Below are 22,971 nucleotides of genomic sequence, written 5' to 3' on the forward strand. Positions count from 1 at the left end.
CAAGGTACTATCTGTGACTGAACACAGATCAAATACGTGTTTCCAAAGTCTTTTTAAAAGTGAAGAGAATTGGGCCTTTATAATTTAAGACTCTGCTAGGCTTGTGAGAATTCCCTAGACCTATGGTAGTTTATGGTTAGGTCTTTAGAACTTAATTAAATTGGATTCTGGAGATGAGGCATATGGCCAGAGAAAGTAGCCCTTAGTCTCGTCTCTAATTTGAAGACCACCCCTTTCATGTCACTGTGGTAGGTCTGCTCGGTTATTTCCCTCCTGGGATCAGCAGTCAAGTCTCAGAAAACTTCAGGAGGAGGGATGGATGTGCATATTCCCAGGACATCTTGCTTTTACAGACACATTCCATTTAGAATGTCTGAGCTATAGTGCTGTGAACATACTGTGTCTCATTGCACCTCAGAGGCTAAGCGGGGTTAGTAGTGGGTGGGGAAAATATTCAGACTTTAAAGCAAAACAAATTTCAGTCAACTAATTATGTCATCAGAATATATGCATTAGTTTTGGGCAAAGAATGTTTTTCCCAAATTTTATTATTGACCTCTACTCAAGATTCCTTTGGAATCTCATTCTCATCCGTGTATACAACATTACTTATTGAGAAATTATACTTTATCAGACAGAGATCTGAAAATTGGTTATATAACTTAAGGGTTTTTAAGGATGAGTGAAGGAAAGAACAAAACAGACCAAGAAAGAAAAATGCAACATTGTGTACAATCTTATTATCCCCTCTTGATTTTAATGATTCACTTTTAATTTAATCACTTGACTGTCTCTCAGAAACACTTCTTCTGTAGAGGAAGTCAAGCCCCGCTTCCTGAATTCAACAAAACACCATTCTTTGGTGGGGGGAGAGAAAACTTTGAACAATAGATGTCTGTTTCCACAGCTCCTATCAGTGTTCTGAAAGTACTAATTTGCTTTCAACCACACAACAAAGGCTGATTCGCCTCCTTTCCAGTTGATTCCATGGTTGGAGCTTTAAAAACACATTACACAAATCCTTAGAAGTCTTTTGTGAGGCGAAACGCGCCAGTTTTCAGCGGTGATCTTTTGCTCTGCACCATCTTCAGCAAACCCGGGAGCTGTTTTGTCAAGGCGAGCACCAGACAAAGGCTTCCTCCTCTTGAGCTCCGCTGTTTTGTCTTCCCAAAGCAGTGCCACTCAGTGAGTCATCTGCTGTCAGTTCATTTCGGATCCTAAGCAACAGGATGTTCAACTTTACATTGTTACTTCCTCAACTTACGAGGGGGTCACACCCCAACAGAACCGCCATGTACTGGAAATATTATTTAGTCAAAATGAATTTATTTATTTATTTTTTATTCTTTTTTAATTAAAATTTCCAACTGCTCCCCGTTCAAAATGAATTTAATACCCCATCCTACAGAACCTCGTAGTGTGGCAACACACAGCGCTCTCAGGTACGGTGTGTTTACACCCAGGATCACGTGGCCGGGTGGGAGCGGTGGTTCGCTGCCGCTTCTGGCCAGCCTTGTGAGACAGTGTCATATTGTGTAATACTAGGCTGAGAAAATGCTCAAGATCAAAATTCAGATTGCGTTCTATGGAAGGTGTCTTGCTGCCTCACCATAAAAAAGGAAAGAATTCCAAGCTGGGTGGTGGTGGCACATGCCTTTAATCCCAGCCCTTGGGAGGCAGAGGCAGAGAGATTTCTGCCAGTTGGAGGTCAGCCTGGTCTATAGAGTGAGTCCCAGGACAGGCTCCAAAACTACACAGTGAAACCCTGACTCGAAAAACAAAACAAAACAAACAAAAAAAGGAAGGAAGGAAGGAAGGAAGGAAGGAAGGAAGGAAGGAAGGAAGGAAGGAAGGAAGAAAGAAAGAAAAAAAAGTGAAACTGCTAAATCTAACTATCATATGTAGAAGACTGTATGTGTGCCTCTAATTGTTTAAAAATAAAATCAACTCTTTTTACACTTGTCTTCTGGACTCCTGAAATATGAACTTTCATTTGATATATCACCATTCCTAGCAGTGAATTAATATTAGGTTTCTAATGTTCATACTATTATTGCGGAGCCATCTCTTCCTTCCTAAGCCCATGCTGACATATCAGGTGTTTACTTGCTTTCCACCCCAACCCTGGAGCTAACGGGTAGTAGTGTTTGTGGGAAGTAAGTGGTCAGACTCAGATCAGAGATTGTGTATGGAGTCTCATGGAACCCTGCAAGGTTGCACTCAGTGAAACTGAGAAGCTATTGTGTTCACAGATTTTGAGAGAGGAAATCATGGCTTCCACCGGTTCTATGAGTTGTCTAGTGTTTTGATACCCCCAGTTGGTTGATCAATGATCTCTACTGGCCTATGTGCTTTCTGAGATGGTGTTATAAAAACACCATGCACCATGGCAGAAACAGACAGCATGTATTGTTTCCCTGTAGCTAGACCTCCTCTTTTTGGAATAGAAAAGACAGTGCAGAATTTTGGCTGCAGATCCCCAAATATGAGCCCATGGATGTGGACTGAACCCAGAGGGCCTGATTGACAGGGTAAGGCACGATGAGGGACCCAGGATGACTACAGGATATCCATTTAAAGTTTGGCTCTTGCTGGGACAGACATTGTTATCGTCCCTAGGATGTGCAAAGAAAGGAGGAAACTGAATTGTGATAAGAATGAAAAGGTAAAAATGTCAAACATAGGTAAAATTGTTTAAGAATTTTTTATGTGTACATAATCATCCAAGAATAATGTATTTATAATTTTAATGGCCTTGATTGTGTTAATAAGCTATTATTGATAAAGAAAATGAAAACTGTCCTGTGCTGGTGGCAGGCCTCACTGCAGCAGTGCTTTGGAATGAGCAATCCGACCAGCTATGCAAAGCATAAGAGGAGAATCAAGACCAGGGCACAGTGGTTCAGTGAAACAGATGGAGCTGAGCTGGTCTGACCCTTCAGCATGCACATCACCCTGGACCAGGACCCGTTGTTGGGCAGTGGGGTGATGCCTGCTACATTGCACATAATGTTGTAGACGTCCACAGATCGGATCGGAGCAGCTCTGAAGTTGGACTTGAAATCTAAAAGGCAAAAACAGACAAGCAGGTGGTCACGACTGGTCACTCAGAAAAAGGAAAGTTGACTCAAGGATGGAGAAACTCTGCCCAGGCTCCAGGAAAGTCAGCTCCCTCCCTGTGCCTAAGTGATTATAAAAGAGGAAGCGTCTGTGGACAGTTGTAGACTGTAAAGGAGCAAAGCTGTTTTGGAATATTTGTTTACACTGTAAAGATGCGTCTCTGCTAAAGCATCTTAGCAGATTGGTTTAATGAAAAGCTAAATGACCAATCGCTATGTGGGGAAGATAGGTGGGACTTCCAGGGAGAGAGAGGAAGAGGGGGAGCAATTACAGGAGACACCACTGAGATGCAGAACAAGACAGACACACAGAATGAGAGAGACGTAAAAGCCATGTGGTAGAATGTAGATTAATAAAAATATGAATTAATTTAAGTTATAAGAGCTAATGGGGCAAGCCTAATCTAAGGTCGAGCTTTCATAATTAATATTAAGTCTCCATGTTATTATTTGGGAGCTGCCCCCCCATAAAACCCTGTGTACACCCTTCTATGGGACACAGAGAGGAGACCCTTCAGAAGACAAGTCAGCAGACAGGCTTCTTTATGACTAAGTTTCCTGTACTTCTTGCAAAGGGAGACGGGCCAGCGAAGGTGCTCCATTTCTTTAGAGCACTGGGAAGCCAGTGTGGTCAAAGAAGTCAGACTGCTTTGCTGGGTTCTTTGAAAACATCATGGCTATCTTCTAGAACTTCTGGCTAGCTGTGGCTAATACCTACGGTGCTTTCCAGAGCACCTATGGCAACTTGAGAATGTCTCTCTCTTCCTGCCATACCAAAGTCACAGTTCTCTATGGCCCATGAAGCCTTCTGGGAACTGTCAGCTCACCAGTAATGGCAATAATATTCGCAATAAATTTAGAGAATTAACTATGTATGGGAGCCTTTTGGAAACTGATGAAGTAATTTAGCCTTAGGGAAATGAGCTAACTGGTATTGGAGTTGAGATTCCAGGGAAGACTTCAAGTGACCTCTGGAGGTCAGGGCATTGTGCCTCTACTCAGATCCTGTGCAGGCAGAGAGCATTAAACACAGGTGTGTAAAACAGAGGCTGATCATCAGAGCGCTGTTTTCCAGGGGCACAAAAGGTGATGTTCCAAGCAGTTGGATCAGTGTGCCTGTCGCTTCCCCATGGGACAGGTAATGAAGATGGAGCCCTATTCCTTTAGACCCATGGCTTTCAACCTTCCTAATGCTGCAGCCAGTTAATACAGTTCCTCATGTTGTGGTGTCTCCTGACTATGAAATTACTTTCATTGCTACTTCATAAATGAAATTTTCTTACTGTTATTAATTGTAATGTAAAATCTGTGATTTCCTATGAGAAAGGGTTATTTGACCCCCAAAGGGGTCACAAACCATAGGTTGAGAACCGCTGCATTAGACAGCGATAATCTGAATACAACATAAAAGGAGCAACTTTGCGTTTAGGCCCCAAACAAAATGTCTAACAAAATATCCCAAGCTATGCTAAGGTTGAGTTCAGGCTTGAGTTTTGATCCATGAACAGAGTCCTGTGCTTTTAATGTCCATCTTAGATTTTCAAAGGAGAAATGGAACCTGAGAGGGTGCCAATCTGGCTTTCTATTTCAGAAAACAATCATTTCATGTGCTCTGTTAAAATGATCAGATACACTAAAATTTAAAAGGCACAAACAACATAACAGAATCTTCCGGAAGTACAGTACCGATACCAATTCTGCCCCTGAAATTATAATCATGGAAGAAAATTATAGATAGAAGATTCTGGCACCCAGTGTGTGAGATCTAGGGAAACTTTTCAAGAAATGCGTTTTGCTAACTTCAGAGAATTAAGTTGAATTCAGTGTGAAGAGGTACCAGCACTCTACAGGGGGTGGGAAATAGCACCTAAATCATAATGTCAGACATAACAGCCATTATTATTAATAAATAAGTACAGCAAGTGGCAGCAAGAAAAAATTAGGGTTGAAAAATTATAACCTTATAAATGGCTTAGCAGGTTCATTTTCTTGTGAGGAAGGGAGACTAAGGGTCTGAATTTCTTCAAAGTAAAACTAGTTTTAAAAAAACGAGAATTTAAAGAAGCGCAGGAAAATGCAAAGGAGGCCTCTCCCAATGTCAAGGCAAATTATGTAATAGAATGAGGGTGGTGGCGACACCGCGTGGTCACATGACATCACATGACCCCACCACAGCCTACGGGATCAATGGAAAGACTGTCCAAGGGTCATGAGAGCAGCTTTCCTCTTTCCTGCTGCTGTGCCGTGGGACCTGGATGTGAAGGTCACACTCTTCTCCACACGAGGCCAAATCACCATCAGGTGGTGGCAGGGGGCAGGAAGAGATGTGAGGGGTCCTTCTCTGATCTTTCAAAAATCCGTGTTTCAAAGACAGAAGGAACAGTGGAGATGAAGTTCTGACAGGGAGGATGATCATATTGGAAATCTGACTGAGAAGGCAGAATTGTGTCCAATGCCTCTGCCTGTTCAGCAGGAGAACACCAATGTTTTGATCTAGTTCATGACCTTCCATTCTAAAGGCACGGACTTTTGAGCTCAAGTCAAAGACATGCAAACTTTTAGAAAATTCCCTGGTAGATGACCAACACCTGGTCTGATCTGGAAGTCTTTCGCCAAGTTCCTCTAGCTCAAGATGATGCTTTGAACCTAGATTTGAATCTAAATTATTCCCACAGGCTGACACATGGGCATTACATTTGGGTATAAAAGGCCCTGTAGGCCTGCGCTGTGCCCAGCCACCTTCTACCTTCATCTGTAGCCCTGAGAGGGGCTTGCAGGGTTGTGCCCACTCACCAATTCCTTCTCCTGCAATCTCAGTTCTCCTGGACAAGCCCAGGTAGTTGAAATTAGGAACTGGGATTAACCACAGAGAGGCTGTCTTCAGAATTATTTTCCTTTCTCTCTGCTGGGCCAGACTTACTGGCTTGGAAGGCTGGTATCTGAGCAGCCGCAATGATGCCCAGCTTCCTCCCTAAGCAAGAAGCACAGTGAATCAGGAGGTATGCACCTTTATCTGCAAGTGCAGCTAGATACTTATTAAAGGGCTCGCTCTTAAATATTCTTCTGAGTAAACAGTCACTGTGTAAAGCTATTTAATCTTTCATGAGAATTGAAGCCTGGAATGCGATGGTTTGCAAGGCTCTCAAGAAAACATTTTGCTATTAGCTCAGCCCATTTTCTTCCGGGGTTGTCTTTCTGTCTGTGAAATACTGAGGGCTTTCCATTTGAAAGGAGCTGATGACAGAGGTGTCTGCTAATGGACAAAACATCCCTGGTGAATTTAACTCTAAGTTAGCGCCGGGCTGGGCATTTCATTTAGAACTCTTGATGTGGGGATAGAACGACTTATGCTTTAAAACACGAGACTTGCTCATATGCAGTCCAACAGACAACTGTTCGGCATTCTTGACCTTACTTCCCTCTTCTGGGGAAGAAAGTGCTGACATTTTTGACTGAAAATCCTGATGATTGACATTCTCCATGACCTTGGGATGTCTTCTTTCTGATCTACAACAGACCTCAACATAGTCCTGAAAGCTCCGTTCTTAATTCCTCTTGCACTGAAATTCTGCAAGTCCTGGGCTTGGCCAACAGGGAGCTTTCCTAACTTTCATTGGCCAATGACAATGTACTCAGACATCCTCTGGTCTCTTGGACTTGTGTTAGGAACTCAGCCAGCTCTCTATAAATGTTTGCTGTCACTGATCCTGAGGCTGACTTTGGGATTTGAGAATCAAATGTGGCGTTACATGGAGGTCACCAATAGCTTCCCCCCCCCAAGTTCAGGCTCTTAACAGCTCGTTTTGTGTGTGTGTGTGTGTGTGTGTGTGTGTGATAAATGGGATAAACAGAGACAGACACAATAAGAAGGGTGAATTGGCACAGCTGGTCTTGCTACTCAGATGAGAAGAGCAAAGCTCACATGACTTAGTATACAACTGGAAATGAAAGGGTGGACTTTCTTGAGTAGATACACTTTGATCAACACACAGAAATGAGCCTCTGGAATACAGACGCCAGAGCGAGAATGTTCAATAAAGGAGTGGACAGTAGTGGAAAGGACAGCTGTGAACTGGCCACCTGATGCCTGATAGCTGTTGGAGCGACTGCTCCCTTCTTCCTCGCCCCTGGATGCCTTTCTTTGATGGTATGGCTCTGGCCATTCACTCGTTAGACTACTTGGTAAGTTTTTCCATTGTACAGATTCAGAGTGCTATACCAATCAAGTCAAGTGGCTGAAGAGACTCTCCCCATCTGTCTTTTCTTCCAGACCTTTGGAATATAATCTGATCAAGGAAAGATCAGCAAATTTACTTCTATATAAATATCTCTCCTTATTCTGGCTCATTCTCAAAGTCAATCTCAAGGTCATTTCTGAGCCTGCCCTTGAATACATCCTAGTTTCTCGCTGGACTCTAAATGGACCCCACAGGTGTGGATATTCTAGACAAAGCAGGGCTATTCCTGGGAAGCAATAGCATCAACCTTGAGACTGACAGTTGCCAGCAAATTGGTGTGTTTGATAAGCCTTTCTAGACATCAGATAGCTGTGAAAAAAACCGTCTTGATGAATTAAGTAACAAATGAATCACAGACATGTGGAATACATTTTCGGCACTATACTCAGGATTTAAAATTTACAAGGAAAAGTATTTGGACACAGTTGCCAAACCAAAGAAGCATCTGAAAGGAAGCCAGCCAAAGATGTTGCACGGAGAGCGGCTGGATCTGCTTAGCTTGGCTCATAAAGAGGGTCCATAAAGGAACCTCTCCAGCTTTGTAGGAGTGTGGTTAGTCCCTGTTAGAGCTGCTTCCTTGGAAAGCTGCCTACCGGGTCCGAAGGCCAGGAAGATGCCTCTCATGTCCATGAGCTCGTTGTCATACCCATGCCATCCACGTTGCCAGCCTTCCCGCTTGCCACTGCTGTTCACCCAGAACGGAAGCGTCTCTCGATTCTGAAGTCAAGAAAGGCAACGGTATTATATTGCTCCTGGACAATTACAACCAGTGGGGCAAACTGACGCCCGTGTGGAGACTTCCTCACTAATATCTCTAAGGCCGGGAACATCCAGCTTCAGCTGGACCGCTTCCTACTTCAGGTAGCTCTGACCCTTGGCAGCAGCCTCCTAGATTCCTGAACATCTCTGGTTAAGATGAATCGCATGGTGTAATGAGGTTTGGACCACTAAACACAGCATGCTAGAGATAGAAGGGATCTTAGAACGTGTCTGTGGTATAAGAGCCAATTTGTTCTTTATCCCAGGTTCCTGTCAGGGAGCTCCTAAGACCCTCGGAATTTCCTGGATGACAGAAGGGACTTTTGTTGTCCCTCATGAGTGCCTTCCTCCCATACTAGAGTCTGCAAAGATGGCCACTGAACTGGGGGACTAAATAGCCTCAGGAGGGGGTGGTCAGCTAAGGAACAAACCTCCTGATTAGAAGGTTTGCGCGTGAGTTCCTGTTCCCCAACCACTGAAGAGAGAGTGAGGTTGCTGGCATTTGAGTCCCGTCATGTAGCCAATACAAAATCTCATCCCCACAAAATGACGCCCCGGATTCGACCCTGCCAGGCATGGTTCAGACACCTTCCAAGGAATAAAAGTGCTGTGTCCCCCACTTCCCACCCATATGTGTCTACTTGGCTGTAATTACAATCACAGCACTTCTCCGAGTCCTGGGGAGCCAGAGGGTGAGAACCCTAGCCTAACCAGGCATAGGTGTCGGTCGCCTGGGGACCCAGTCCTTGCACCTGGTAAATGCATGGAGTCTTGCAGGACTGAACCCTTTATCCTGTGATGTCTGCTCTCACTCCAGACATTGGTATGGGGCATAAAATTGAATGTTCAGGTACCGAGATATTAAAGGAGTGTTATAAAATATGATGTGTGTAGAATCACCTCATTTTGTAGCAAAGCAACCAATGCCCTGTGGGGTCCACTCAGCCCATCCAAGTGCCCCTTCCACAACACACACCATGACGTTCTTCTTCCAGCCCTCCCCTCAGGGACAACACTATACTCAGTGCCCCCTGCTCCCTGTTTTTAGCCATTTGCCTCCACAAGTCTCCATCAGGGAAAAGGTTGTCAGGGACACCATCTCCAGGTCATTTTAGAGACTGTATTTTCTGGGGCTCCAGAGGCTCCGTTATGTTGAAAAAAGAGCTTAAAGCTTTTGTGGGTCCCGAAGAGCCCGCAGCCTGTCGAACACAACTCTAGCCATTTGTTGTGGACAGACCTTGTGCTTTTGACAGTCATGTCATCTTCCTGGTGAGAATTCATCACGGCAAGTGTTCAAATGCAGGCACAGAACTGAAACAGCACAATAACCAGCCACTTCTAAGTTGCGTCTCGAAGCTAATGGTATCATGTATGTACTGAGTCAAGCAGCACACCCAGGGCCGATCCTGCGGCTCACAATCATCGTGTATGGAAATCCTATCTTCTATCAGTTGTAATTAAAAGCACTAAGGCATACAGAGGTTAAATGAAAGTCTCAGCATCACACAGCTACTAAGAGGTAGTACCAGGACTGGAGCTCAAGTCTGTCTTCTCAGTCGCTATACACATTCTACCATCCCAAAGCCACAGTGCTCCTGGCGAAACTGGACCATGAAGTGTCTTCTCATGTCTTAGGTCTTTACCCACCATGTGGGATAGAGAGAGGAGAGTCTGGACTTGGGTTGACTATGGAGTTGAAGTTAGTTTTCTGCTCTCTGATCCCAAGTAAAAGTTCTGTCCCTACTTTGAACTCCACTTTCTCTGGTAGATGTCGGGATGTTCAACGCTCACCTTGTGGCATTTGGGAGACCAAGATGACTATGTGTTAAGTACTTGGCACACAATAGGTGCTCAGCAAATGGCTGGTCTGGCCACCAGATGCCACTAGCAAAGGGGCGGGGCGCTCTGGTTCTGAGGTTGAAGGTTCTTCTGCGTATGTAGCCACAGCTCATTGCATCCTCATCCACTCTCACCCCGTAAATCGCTCCCAAGCTTTTCTGCTTCTTAAAGGACACTTTTTTTTTTATTGACTCTCTGCTTCCTGGGCTTTCCATCATGCCTCGACCCTCCTCCTCCAGCTGTGGCTTGTGTTCTTTCCGTGGACATGCTTTTACCGCATCGCTAACTTTTCATGCTGCCTTTCGTGTTTTGTTCGCTAGCCGGCTGTAGTGAGGATCACAACACATTCCAATTTAGCTCCATCGCCTAGCTTAATCTGTTGCTTTTCCCACTTTCTGTCTCCAAGATAGCAAGGCTGGAAGCCTTTGTTCTTCAAGTCTCACTTCTGAGGAGTCCTGTAGTATGTCTGTTGCCCACAGCCAAGGGAAAGACAGACAGCCTAACTTAAAAAGTAGACTCTGCAAGGCTACCATTTCTTATGGCACAAATAAATACAACAATAATCTCGGTCCTGAAGGTAATTGGGGAATTGTCCAATCACACATGAATCACTATTGTTTATTAAAGTGACAAGTTGTCTCAGAGTGGAGAAAAAAAACCAAAAAATTATTTTTACCTATATAAATAATAATAATGTAATCATGTAAGGAAGAAGTAATTCTTTTAAAGAACGTGGGTGGACCAGGTGATGTGTAAATACACCTTTGATTTAAAAATGATTTTTGGGAATCTTTGTGTTGTGCATGTACCCTCTTCTTGCTGCGCACACATGGAACTATGCAGTAGGAAGGGTGTATGCCACAGTTCTCTGAGTTCAGAATCCGAAATGGCAGCTTTGGGGGGGTCTTCTGGCTCCTAATTGAGAAGCTGACCCTATCCGTACCCCTACGGTGGACTGCCACACAGCGCCACCTAGTGACGTGCTGGGGAGGTAACCAGATCATAGAGATCTGGCCAAAGGTGAGAAAGGCGTGTGTGTGTGTGTGTGTGTGTGTGTGTGTGTGTGTGTGTATGACACATGGCTGCAGGAGAGGTGACCACAATGAGGAGGCTGCAGCAAGGAGCCAATCAAAAGGAGCATATTTCCTATAGCTCCTCCTCCATGTCAGGACCTTGGGGACACTGCTCATGCAAGGCCTGACCCTCAGGAGTCTGTCTTGTCCCCTCTTGTGGGACAGGACTAGATGAAAGCCACAGCCATGGCACACAGTCTTTCTACTCTCGCCTAGGGAAGTGCCAGCCCAGCAAGGTCACCAGCTGTCCCAGTTTGCTGCCATGGGGACTCTAGAGAGTCAAGACCTCAGTTTTAAAACTGGACCAGCCCCAGGCAAACCAGGGCAAGTTGCTGGCTCTGCATTTAACACTGTGTAGAATTCAATGATCTTCACACCATGTGATCTCCCCAGCATTTCTGGCACCTCCCAAGCCCCCCTGCCGTGCGCGTGGGTTGATGCAATGAACAAGAAGGCTCCACTCACCCCTCAACAATCTGATCATTCCCAGTGGGAAGGAACTAGAAGCTGACGGCACCATCCAAGGGAACCCTAGGAAGAATGGGTGAGGGTTTTGGGTTTGGACTTGGCTTCTTCCCCTGGTGTCTGTGGTTCTGCATCTAGCCTACTGCCACGACACCTATGATGCACCAGACTTTTATTTGGGATGCCAGAGGGAAAATGACAAGATTTGCAGATCAGGGCTTTGTTTCAACATCCTTGGCACTAATAAGGAAAAGCGGCGTTCAAGTCAGAACCTGTAGGTGAGGTTTGCTCAGGCTGTGCTGGGGACTGTTGCTTTAAATCCCACCATGCAGGACTCCTTGGTTTTAATCTATAGTGAAAGCGTGGCTAGAGACCAGGCTGAGAGTGGGGGTGGAGGTGGGAGGAGAGGCACAAGGCTGGGGAAAGGAGGAAGCAGCCTGAGCAGCGTGGATTCGTCATTTCCTGTTTGCACACAGGCAGAGTTCTCATTCTGTTGGGCTCGTTTTACTCACCTGCCATTGTGTCTTTGGTGTACATTAGGATGTCTGGTCCTCACCCGTGCACTCCCTTTTCTCTCGACTGATTGCTGAGTCTCAGGGAAAGGCACCTCTGAGGAGGCAGGGAGGCAAAGGGTGAGCAGCTGAGAGGGTTAACATCTGGCCTCTGTGTCCCGCCCCGAATCACAGACTGACTTCTGATGACTGGGACGAATGCTCTCTCTGGCCAGAGGGCCTGGAGCAGGGCCTCACTGTGCCCTCCTCCTGGTGGATGCTCCTTTGGAGGCCATGGCTGTGGTGGCCGACTTTAGAAGGAAACACTCACTGTCCCTCCTGGTGGCTCAGAAGCCGGGCTGGGCATAGACTACCCTGAGCACGTCCTACGTTCCACTCTTGGACGTTGTATTTTGTAGGTCCAGGTTCATCAGAGCCTGATCTTCCCCTTTCTGGAGCATGGGACCCCCGCCCCCCGGAAACCATTCATCCAGCATCCTTAATTGGCAATTCATCATTTCTGAAGACAGGTTTTGTTCTTGCTACCATCCCAAGGTCAGATCATGTGTTTTTCATGTGGCTCTGGGTACAGCTTGAGAAACCCTTCCCAGAAAGGTCACAAAGCTTCAGGAATGGCATGATCAAGCACAAAAACCGGCTTTGACCCAATAGGATAGCTGGGCAGTCAGCTTTCTCCAACTGGGCCCCGTTCTCGTTGACTGGTGCCTGAGGAGCCCTGGTTGCTCTGCATTAACCATCTTCCCTCTCCCACCGTTGCTGTGATTTGGATTCAGATCTGGAAAATCCCCGAAGGCCCATGTGTTAAAAGCTTGCTTTCCAGCCAGTGGTACCGTAGGCAAGCAATAGAACCTTTAAGAGGTGGGCTCTAGGAGGAGGAAGTCGGATCTTTGGAAGGTTGCCTTTGAAGGTAGTATTTGGCCCCTTCCTTCTCTCTTTGCTTCACAAGGACCAAAAGGCAATGGTTGTCCTCTGCCATGCGCTCCCACCACGGTATGATGATGCGCTGGCCCCAAACAGGATCAATTGATCATAGAACCAGGAGCCAAAATAAATCTTTTTGTTTTTTCTAATTGATTAACTCGGTTATTCTGCCACAGTAACAGAAAGCAGACTAACAAAACCACGAAGAGTATAAATCCTTTTCCTCTTTGAGTTATTTCAAAAGAATATCTTGGTGTGGGTCGGGGTGGGAGGACGTTATAGAAATTTAAGCAAAATAAATAAAATGTGGAACTACTTAAGATGCCTTAGAATTCTAATTAAAAAATCAGCGTGCTATCATTCCGCTGGTCGTGCTTTTCACAGGTACCTTCCTCTTGGGGGGGGAGAGGGCAACTATAGAGTTACATTGTATCTTCTCAGGATGAGAAGGAAGAGCAATAATGTTCCTGTTGTGGGAGGCCCTGCTGGGAAGGCCTGCGAGCTGAGAGCACATGGAGAGTCTCAGATCTGTTTGGGGGTTGAGAAGGAGTTCGTTGTCTCCTATCCACCATGTGTTCTGTCGCGGTGTTCTTTCGGCTTCCAACCGAAAGCATTTCTTCCTGGAGGGAAGAGGGTGACTCGGAAGACTCAAGATGCCACCTATGCTTCCACGGCTAAGAAGCTCAGAGAGTTGGAGGATTCACTAAAGATTGCTTACAGAAGCAGGTGATGGCTGCTGGACCAGAGGAGATTCTGGCGGGGCGGGGGCACAGCTGTCTCTGGGTCATCCACGGAGCTCCAGGGACCCAGCGTCTGTGAGTCGTGACTCAAACTGGGGTAGGCTTTCCAGGCATGCAGCTGCCTTGAGTCACCAGGGCTATGTAACAGGTGACCGATGCTGAAGTCAGAACCACCAGTAACCTCGCTGGTTCATGGAATTATTGCTCTGGTGTGTAATCAGTGCCCTGTCTAAGATGAAGAGCCATTTGTTTGCATATGACAAAAGGACACACAGACCCATTTGCTTAGCTTGTGTATCGCCGCTTTTTAAAAGTGTTGGGCAGGATGCCTTCCCGATTCTGGACCCTAGGAGCCCCTAGAGAGCAGTGGTCTTAAACTCGGGTATGTGTTCACCAAGTGGCACTCCCAAGAGATATCCTAACAGTTGCTCGGCTTCTGTCTTGACAGGACTTAACTACTCAGCCTTGGCCCCGCAGCCTGACCCTGGAGAGTTTCCTGCTGCACACAGCTTGATCCTTGACGTGGAAAATGCCAGACTGCACAGTGACAGGAAGGAAGAGAAGCCGGGGTAGAGTGGAGAGGACACTACGTGGACCAGGGATTGCTCTCTCTCTCTTTTCTGGGATCACATTTGTTGAATCCTTTTGAGAGGAGGAAGTGGGGATGTCTGTACTCCCAGACAGCTTCCACATGTGACCCCAGTCACTGTAGAGAGTAAGCTGTTTCTAGCATTTCACAGCTGTCTTCCTGAAGCTTCGTTAGTTGGGCCTGGACAATCCGCTCTAGCTGCCAGAACCTCTCAGAAATCACGCTTCCCAGATTGTCTTGATTTCCTCAAATGTTCTGGAGCTAGGCCTCCCTGCCACAGGCTTTAGAAATGAGCCTGACATGTGATACCCTTTACTGGTCTTCAAAGCAAGTCTTTCTTCTGTAGACAGATATTGGCCTCCTGCAGATGTCTGGGCCTGTGCTTGCCCCGTTGGTTTTAACCGACACAGGAATCTGGATGCTTAGCACGAAGCACCTTGCTTCACCGTCCTTTTCCAGGCTCTTGCTCCATCTTGTTTGTCTTCAGCTCAGTTGACACCTTCCTGGACGGGCCACAGACATTGGCCCTTGAAAGCTGGCTGGGGATTATGTGCTGTGACGTGTCCTGCTCAAGCTGGGGCTCACTAAAGCTAGAATCGCCGCTCATAGTTTTAATCACCTTTCTCAGATGAACTCTTTTCTAGGGCTGTGAGGAATTAGCTGAATTCTCGACTTAGCCCTCCTTTCCTTGGTAATTGTTTGCCAACCAAGAAGTGAATAGTCTTGGAATAAACAATGCAACAGTCTAGGTATTTATGAATCTGTCCAAGCCACCCGTATATACTGTGACTCTACTACACCGTAGTGCATACCCTTCCTGGGTGGGGGCCAAGCTCAAAAGACCTTATTAAAGACCCATTCTCTAGAAACCGCTACTCTAGACCAGAGAGTCCAGAAGCAGGCAAATTAGTACCCAGCAGAACGATTTGAGGTCTTAGGAAAGTCCCAAATGAGGATAATTAGGATCAAGGAAGTGTATCAAGGGAGAGGGGGTCATCATTGGCCTTTGAAGGACAGGAAGGGCGTTGGAAGAGTTAGGACAACCCAGAGATCCTGTTCACTACTTATGGGGGCTGATTGAAGGTCCTAGGAATGGCTTAATTCAAGATAGTCATTGGTCACTGTTGTTGACCAAAAATTTTAAAATAAAAAGTCCTTGCTATATTTACAATGTGAAAAATATTAACTGGCTTAATGTCCCGGGACATTACTGCAACCTTTTCTGTGCATAGCTGGAGGCTCACTTAGCTCCTTCAAGACCCTGGCGCGTCAAAGAAAGATTATGATCACAGTTTTTTTTCTCCACACTTGGTATTGCTATTTCAAGGTCTATGAGATGAACTCATCATTTCCGCATCTGCAAGAAGATGAATGGAAATGGAAAGCATGTTTAGTGAAATAAGCCAGAAGCAGAAAGGCAAGCAGATAGTGTTTTCTCTCATGGGCGGAGCCTAGATTCTTTAGAACGTGGAACACATCTGTAATGGCACGCTGGTTGACCCCGACGACAAGCATGCTGAAATGATCTTTGGTTCCCTCTCTAGACTGCATCAGACAGCTGGGGACTCCCGGAGGGTCCTCAGTGGAATTAGCACGTTATACAGTTCATTGCCTGAGAAGGCACTAAGTAAATATTTGAGGACTTTGATAGGCCGGGATTCTTCAGATCCAGGGGCTTGATGGTTGAGAGTGTAAGAACGGAAATGAATGAGGTTGGTGGAAATGACTCTGGGTTATTTCCTGTGTCGTTCTAAGTGTCCCATGCCAGGGATATTAGGTAGTGCTGGGTGTATCTATTGAGGGTCCTTGGATGGCATTAGACATTGTGACACCCCAGTCTGTCTGCTCTGTGGCCAAGCACCTGTTGAAGGAGGAGGTGGCAATATGGCTGCCCGAGAATCCCAGAAGACCATGAGTGAAGGCCAAATTGCTCAGGGCTCTGATGCTCTGCGGGAGAGTGTGACCTCATCCCCTAAGAGAAAGAAACAACACCCACGATTATTTTTTTCTAGAGGAACTGGACAGCTCTTAGGAAGAGAGAGGGGATGAGACATGAGTCAAGAACTCTGCTTCCTGTCCTGAGGAACCGAGACTGGCTGGGAGGACCGTGGGCCTTGACCTTATTGGTGACTCATTTTCCTCTGTCTCTTTAGTCCTTTGGAAACATGAACACCTTCAGATTTCCGCTGGCTGAGGAAGGGAGGTCAGACGAAGGACAGATGTTGGGAACGAGCTTGTATTGTAAACCATATGGAGCGGAAGTGACTCAAGAAGTCATCGAGCCCCTGGGTCGCTCTGGATCTTGGTCCAATTCCTGTGACAAATTGAGTCTGTATCTCTGTCTTTTCAGTAACAGCCCTCTAGGCAATGGTGAGAAGAAATGAACTCACTCTCTCTCAGCTGTTTCCTTCTTTCTGTGAGAGCTTTAGTGAGAGGCGGGGCTTCCAGGGCAGCGGCATGTCTAGAAACAAAGCCAGATCCTTTGTGTTCATGGGGTAGTGTCTGTGGGAACCGTGGCACGAGGAAGCGCTGGGGTTCTCTTTTATCAGCTGCTAGAGAGCATCAGCTTGTCCTCACTCAGCTGTTCTTCTAATCATGTCAAAACCAGAACACAGATTCCCTTGCCGTCAGAGTGAGACCTGGTGAGACTGGGTTCAGGGCTGAGCCTTTGCCGTCTGCCGATATGGAGTGTAACCCCGTCTGTAAGGCCACAGCACACATCTTGGACAGCTGTGCAGGTTACAGGGCCAAACACGACATCCTTTTCTTCTGACTTGGAGAGAAATTTGCAAACGCAGATGTGAGTGATGAGTAGTTCTGGTCCTGAGTGGACACGGGGATGAAGAATGCAGTTTTCAGGGGACTGTAGGCAGGAAAGGGTAATAGGCAGTCCAGGGCTGCAGAGGAAAGGTCACAGACGTACAAAAGACACCTGTTTTCAGAACTTTGCAGAGTACGACTCGGCGTTAGAATAGAATCAGCACTTGAGACTTTTCCATGTGATATCCAGAAAATAAAAAGGTGTACGCCCCAGAACTAGAGTAAAGTGATCACAGTGCTCAGATCAAAACGTGAGTGACGGAGATACCCCAGTTCCTCTCAGGATAGACAGTGACGACTTCCTAGAGAAACACACGCTCATGTATGATAGACACCATAAACGATACAAGTAAGATTGATTGTGCTGAGCAGCCCTGAGATAAACCCGTGTTCAACTGTCTGTCCCCGTATGTCACTTCAGGACCAACAGTACCCACGATCCAAACTGAGAATAGCTAAGGAGGCAATTAGTTCAAGACTTTTTTTAGTTGTTATTACTGACCAATGCTCATTTTCCCCCGGATATATTTATTGTTTGATAAAAAGGTTAAATAGTTTTAAATACACATCATACAAACATTGGGAAAGCAGTTGTTCAAAATGCACGGTACAGGCGTGACCAACAAGAACTGGTGAGCACATTTCCCTGTTCCGTGTGGAGCGGCCTCTCTTTAACGCCATGGGTCTCCTTAGCAATTACAGCTTCTCTTGGTTGTAGCACGAAACTCTCTCCTTTCCCTCCAAACTGTACATTTTGTATTTCTTTCTGCACTTTGCCTTTTGTCATTACAGACTTAAATAAATATCAGAAACAATGAAGAGAGAGAGAGAGGGAGAGAGAGAGAGACTAGTGTGCAGTTCCATAATAATTAGGTCAACCTGGCAGATCAACACACATCTTTCAGATGCTAATCTTATATTTTCATGTCCGATTTATCTTAGTCTTATTTCTGTCTTTTCTTATTCTAGAGGTTTTATTTATTTTCTCCTTTGACAATTGTGTTATGTACACAATGCATTCTGGTTACTCTTGCCCCCACCATCTCTTATCTCCTACCCATCCTGATTTCTTTTCATTTCTTTCTTCTTCTTCTTCTTCTTCTTCTTCTTCTTCTTCTTCTTCTTCTTCTTCTTCTTCTTCTTCTTCTTCTTCTTCTTCTTCTTCTTCTTCTTCTTCTTCTTCTTCTTCTTCTTCTTCTTCTTCTTCTTCCTTCTTCTTCTTCTTCTTCTTCTTCTTCTTTTTTAAAATAACTTTTTGTTTCATTTATTTATTTATTTTTGGTTATCCAAGGACAGAGTTTCTCTGTGTAACAGCCCTGTCTGTCCTGGAACTCACTCTGTAAACCAGGTTGGCCTCGAACTAACAGAGACCCTCCTGCCTCTGCCTCCCAAGTCCTGGCATTAAAGGCATGCACCACCACTCTCGGCTCTACATATCTGTAATACCCTCTTGAAGTAGTTCTTCTTTCTTTCTCCCTTCCTCCTTTTCTTTCTTCCTCTCCCGCCTTTCTTTTTTTCCAGACAAGGTCTCATGTATCTGAGGCAGGCCTGGAGCTTCCTGTATGGTCAAGGATGACCTTAAACTTCTGATCTCCCTTGCTTCCACCTCTGTGCGCTGGGATTACTGGTGTGGGCCAATACGGCCAGTTTATGTGGTCCCTGGGATGGACCCCAGGGCTTGCATGATAGAGCAAGCAGTCTATAAGCTGAGCTCCATCCCCACCCCTAATTATATATTTTAAAAACTGTTCTTGTAGTTGTCCATGCTCTGGTTTCTTTTTTATGGGGTTTTCTTTGTTCTTAAGCCCACATCATGAAGTACTTGGGCATCTTTGCTAACTGGTGACTCTTAGTTTTTAATAACTTAAATTAATGTGTGCGATACATACAAAAGTAATGTACAATATAATCTATATAACCATATAACAGAAGATACTAATTTCCAGTTTCATTCAGGCAAGCATGACTCAGGTCCCCTTAGGGTGTGGGGGGAGATGGGTGGGCCCAAAGCCAGGGACAGGAGGACGCGTTGGCAGGTAGTCACAGGCTTCCTAGAGTGGATTGTCCGTCTCCTGGGAAATGAAGCCATGCCCTAGGCTCTCTTCCTCGCTGTTTCGTTTTGAGGCCCCCCCCCCCCCCCCGTCTCTTAACCCCAGTTTCTGCATCTCTTCAGTCCTGTGACTGTGGTTCTTTACCAGGCAGTGCAGCACACCTCAGTGGCAAATCTCACCCCGGGCAGGGATTTTCTAGTCACCCCAACCAGTTAGTCGGTCGATGAGATCAAAGAAGAAGTTGCTAATGGTTTCTAGACGGGGCAGAAACTTCACTACGAGAACTTCTCGGGTATATGGGTTTCTTTTAAGACCTCGTCTTCGTAATTACATACTTTTCCTTACAGAGATCTCCCCACTTGCATCCCCTAATCTTCAGGGTCCCACATACTGGTTTCCACCTGTGGTTCTGAAATATAGACACCTATTCCATAATAGTAGGTGATGTGTAATGAAAAGTCATACTATTTCTTTCCTGCTTCGGGGTGTTTCCAGTGGCAACTTGGAGCTGCAGCAACTCTTTTGTGATCTCGAGAGGAAAAGCAGACTTCTGTAGAGCTAAAACAGGGACTTGATTTCACCATTTCTGGATTAAGCGACCATGGAGCCCATTGTCTCCAGATGTTCACTTAAATGAGATGGCCAATCATTATCAAATCCATTGTTCATGTGGTCTGTGACCCAGACTTGGTGGCACATGCCTTAATCTCAGCACTCAGGAGGCTGAGGCAAGAGGATTGTGAATTTGAGTCCAGTCTTAGCTATATAGTAAACTCCCATAGTAAAGCTCTATGGGGAACATGGCAATACTTTGTTTCAAGAAGCCAAAAATAAAAACAGAAAGGCAGATAGCTCATGGCTTATAACCCAGCACGTTTTAACCAGTGCTCTCAGGTCCTCCGGCATTGTTTTCATCCCTCAAGAAGACAGACATCTTTTTCCTGGATGTACAACACCCAGATACCATATTTCCTTTATGGGAAGAACCCTCTGCCGAAATGGAAGAAATCTCCCCCCCATCAGACTGTTTCCATTCCTAGCTGGAATGACTTCATACAGCTTGTCCACCCCGAGGGGACTCAAGGCGTTTCCCACTGGAATTGTGATGGCATCTCACTGGGTGTCCACCTCCTCCTCTGGCTTTGTCATCCCCCTTCTTGTTTCTACCAAATCTCTAAATCACCCCGTAGCCCGAGGGTCTCCCCACCTCCCTTGCTGTAACCTCTCAGCCTGTCAGCACGTGAACTAACCAGGTCTCAGGTGTTCAGGGTCATGCTCACACACTGATGGTGGCCCACTACGGATTAATCCTCACAATGGACTGACCTCCAGAACTTCAGAATGACTTCACCAGAATCTTATAAAGATGAAGGTGTTTTGAGACAAGAGCAAACAAACTAAAAAGTAGGTTCTTTGCTGTGACTTGGGAGGTCTTTCTTGATGTCCGTGGGCCTCTAACCTGGTGACCTGTGCCCTCCACTAATAGCCTGAGAAACAATTGTGTTTATTACAGACCCCACACGTGGCATGAATCAAACTGATTGTATTCTTATTATCATTTTGTATTGCTTTCATGTGTGACAGAGAGGGGGTTGGAGAGAGAGGAGAAAATGATAATGACACACGCCTAGAGCATAGCTTAAAATATTCTCTCTCAGTCATGTGAACTCCGGGCAGGATGTTGACCTAAAAAGTCACATTTTCTTTTCTGGAAGCAGCAGTGTTAGAAGAAGTCTCTTGAACGCTTTTTGTCTCTAGATATTTTTTAAGGGTTGGAGCGCAGGTTGGCCTAGAACTTACAATCCTCCTTCTCTCTGCTTCCATCCTAGAGACCCCATAAATAGCATGACACCAGAAGCCAGATTCAGTCTCAGAAGAGCCTGACTGGCTGGCCTCTGCCTTCTGCTGCCAGTGGTTTCAACAAGATCTGCCTGGCTTTCAGTTCATGGTGACCAAACGTTTCTCTCTGTGAATGGCCAGGAATGACCCAGTCTTGCTCAAAAACTGAAGTTCATGTCAGAGTCCTGTGATTTCATGCCCTGCTGGTTGGTCACACACTCTCTTGGCCCAATGCCTGTCTCCACGGGTGAGGAACCTGTGGCCTCTAGTATATTATTTTCTGTTGAGTCCTAGTCAACACTGGCTTTAGCTTTCTACCCCTTTTACTCTGCGGCCTGTTCTAAGCACAGCCCACCTTCAAACTCACGTCTGAAGGACTGCTCTTGTCTAGACGGGACTGTACTCTCGGTGTGATCACAGGTTCCTCTGGAAGGTAGGATATTCATAAAGATCATGCATTCTCCTCAGCCTAGAGCCCAGGAGGACAAGGAGGAGGAAATCGGGCAGGCCTGAGGCAAATTAGGGCTCAGGGAAAAAGTGAAAGACAATCTCGGCTGTAAAAACCAGCTGGTAATTTGGGGGCCTGGGTCCATGCAGCTCTACTTTCTAGACATTTCTCTCCTGGTGGAAGCAACAGAGGGCTCTCCTTGCTTTCCACTGCCCTGGAGCATGGCTTTGGATCACAGTAATTGTTCTGCTTTAAGCTACACAGGTTGAACAGAAGCTTGAGTAATTTAGTTAAGGCCAATTTATTACAACACAGGGGATCTGGAGCCATGAAGTCTCAATCTCGACTGTCGGTTTGTGCCTGAAGCTTGTGTTCACCTAGATGGCCGGTCCAGCCTTTTGATTTTCTAAACAAGGAAGCAGGGCAGCAAAGGACTCCGAGAGAACGGATCTCAATAATTGCTACTTACCCGTGGGCTGTGGATAGAGTTTGAACAATGAGAGGAATGCCATAGATTTTATAATTACCTCTGTTATGAACCACCCTTCATCAGCCACCAAAGTCAAAGGAGAGACGAATTTCCCTTTCTTATAATAGAACCTGCTGGGTATTGCTTCTTTCTCATACACGGTCATGTGTTCTACTGTACTGAGTTTGTGGTATATCTGCAAAGAAAACAAAAAGTGAGCTCTTTGAACACTCATGTTAGATCTGTGAGATAGATTACAAACACACATGTGCGTGCACACACAACATACACACGCACACAGAGTTTAGTTACATAAAATAAATACTTTTTTTTTCTTGTGATAGAATTTCTATGTAGCCCTAGCTGGTCTGGCACTCACTATATAGACCAGGCTGACCTTGAACTTACAGAGCTCAGTGTGTCTCTGCCTCCCCAGTGCTGAGATTAACGGTGTGTGCTATGAGAGACTTTTGTATAGCTTGCAAATCAAGCTGTCTTTATCCAGGAAGTCTAACGATCCATATGCTCTCTGACATAAGAGATGGACCCCCTAGGGACTGTAATGAAAAGCTCTCATGTGTGTGCACCTGTAGATGTATGTACAGAATAGCCCAGGCACACAGCAGAAGCAGAAGAGCAAAGAGATAACGGGGAGAGATAAAGACATACTGGTGCAGTTTCAGGGCAAGACACGACAAAGTATAGTAAAGACAGACATCACATCCGCAAAGACACTTGGAAGACTCGAGACCTCAGCCGGAGCAAAAATAATGTGCATTGTAGAAAACACCACAGAGATTCTTATCATGTAAAACTCAAGTAACCACACAACCATACGATAAGTAATGGCTTCTTCTTAGTGGTTTTTCTGAGAGAGTAGAAAGCTCATGGGATCTGGGGAAGACTTTCAAAAAGTATCATAGGTCATGCCAACATTCTACTTCTATTAAATACGAGGTGAGCACTGCAGTGTTATCCTATACTGCTTAGGAGGATAATGTATTTTATTGTGTGTGTGTATATATATATGTATATATATAAACATGTACACACACTATATATATTCTTTTGTAAATAATCAGTGACTGG

The 22,971-nt window shown here is 45.6% G+C and overlaps 1 protein-coding gene across 1 annotated transcript in view; it reads right to left on the reverse strand.

Moving 5' to 3' along the window:
* Positions 1-996: 996 nt before the first annotated feature.
* The window catches only part of Enpp6 (ectonucleotide pyrophosphatase/phosphodiesterase 6), a 93,429-nt gene continuing 71,454 nt past the window's right edge, over positions 997-22,971 (reverse strand). The window contains exons 6-8 of the mRNA XM_057752107.1: positions 21,941-22,078; positions 7,951-8,074; positions 997-3,064 (exon numbers count right to left, since the gene is read on the reverse strand). Coding sequence (XP_057608090.1) covers positions 2,859-3,064; positions 7,951-8,074; positions 21,941-22,078 — 468 coding nt within the window. The 3' untranslated portion in view covers positions 997-2,858. The remainder of the gene's footprint in view (positions 3,065-7,950; positions 8,075-21,940; positions 22,079-22,971) is intronic.

The sequence above is a fragment of the Chionomys nivalis genome, chromosome 20 (genome assembly GCF_950005125.1).
Source record: "Chionomys nivalis chromosome 20, mChiNiv1.1, whole genome shotgun sequence".
NCBI classification, from domain to species: Eukaryota; Metazoa; Chordata; class Mammalia; order Rodentia; family Cricetidae; genus Chionomys; species Chionomys nivalis.